Genomic DNA, 1,070 nt, shown 5'->3' on the forward strand with positions numbered 1-1,070 from the left:
TTATATATTTAACAATTAAATAATTTAATTAAAATTATTCCAAAAATTAAATACTACTCTTAAAAGGTAGAACACTGCAAAGAAGAAAAAAGCTGTTTGGTTTTCTATACTTCTTAGCAAGCCCAGACCACAAAATCAGTCTCGGGTCGCTGGGGATTATTTGTAAAAAGCCAACAATACATTTAATGCGTAAAGTGATGTGTTTTTCCATGAAGATCGTTTGTAAATTTCCTACCATAAATATTCCCAAGCCCAATTTTTGATTAGTAATAAGCATCGCTAAGAACTTCATTTGGACAGCACCCTCAGATTTTCAAATAATTGTATCTCTGTCAAAAAGTTTCCTATCCTAACAAACCAAGTTTATTTTTTCAGTTGTATACATCTCAATTTTAAAAACTTGACCCTTAATGACTGGATTTGGGGTGCAGGCTCACATATTGTGAGACATTTTAGATATGTGTACCCTGCAGTGACTCCTATTTTCTTATTGCCCCAGCCTTTCAGACCACACCGCAGCCGCCCGTCACTCCGAGCGCTGTGGCAACCAGGAAACTTGTGGGAGAGGAGGCGGGATTAAGCAGTTCTCAGGGTGATGGAGTGGACAAGCACTGCAGCAGTGAGTACATGCAGAACACAACAGCTAACAACGAAGATTCTCAAGGTCTGTGGTCTTTGTGCTATAGCTTTTAGGCTAGGCTATTTGCAGGTGATCGAACAAGCTGTACTTTGACTCGGTGTGCTGAAACGAGCCCTGCGTGCTCTGACACTTCTGCTAACAGCTCTGCCTGTAAAAGGAGTTTTCACAAGGGGCAAGTGTGACTGTGCCACGGGTTCATGGCCACTCTGTGAATAAGGGGTCACTGTGCCCCGACAGGAGTGTGTAGCCTCTAGGACACTATAATAGAATGATAAGAGTAGAGATGTGTGGTGTGACACAACTAAGCAAAGACATGGCAGCAGATTGAGGCGATTTATATACTATATATATTACGTTCTTATTTCATCTTTTATTTGTTAATTTTTGGAACTTGCTTGATGCAAATGAAAAGAAAATATATTTTATATAT

At 39.5% G+C, this 1,070-nt stretch overlaps 1 protein-coding gene across 1 annotated transcript in view; it reads left to right on the forward strand.

Moving 5' to 3' along the window:
• Positions 1 to 1,070, forward strand: part of LOC122361002 (ATPase family AAA domain-containing protein 2-like) — a 17,120-nt gene that overhangs the window by 8,697 nt on the left and 7,353 nt on the right. The window contains exon 25 of the mRNA XM_043261901.1: positions 500 to 619. Coding sequence (XP_043117836.1) covers positions 500 to 619 — 120 coding nt within the window. The remainder of the gene's footprint in view (positions 1 to 499; positions 620 to 1,070) is intronic.

Source organism: Puntigrus tetrazona, chromosome 16 (assembly GCF_018831695.1).
Source record: "Puntigrus tetrazona isolate hp1 chromosome 16, ASM1883169v1, whole genome shotgun sequence".
Lineage (NCBI taxonomy): Eukaryota > Metazoa > Chordata > Actinopteri > Cypriniformes > Cyprinidae > Puntigrus > Puntigrus tetrazona.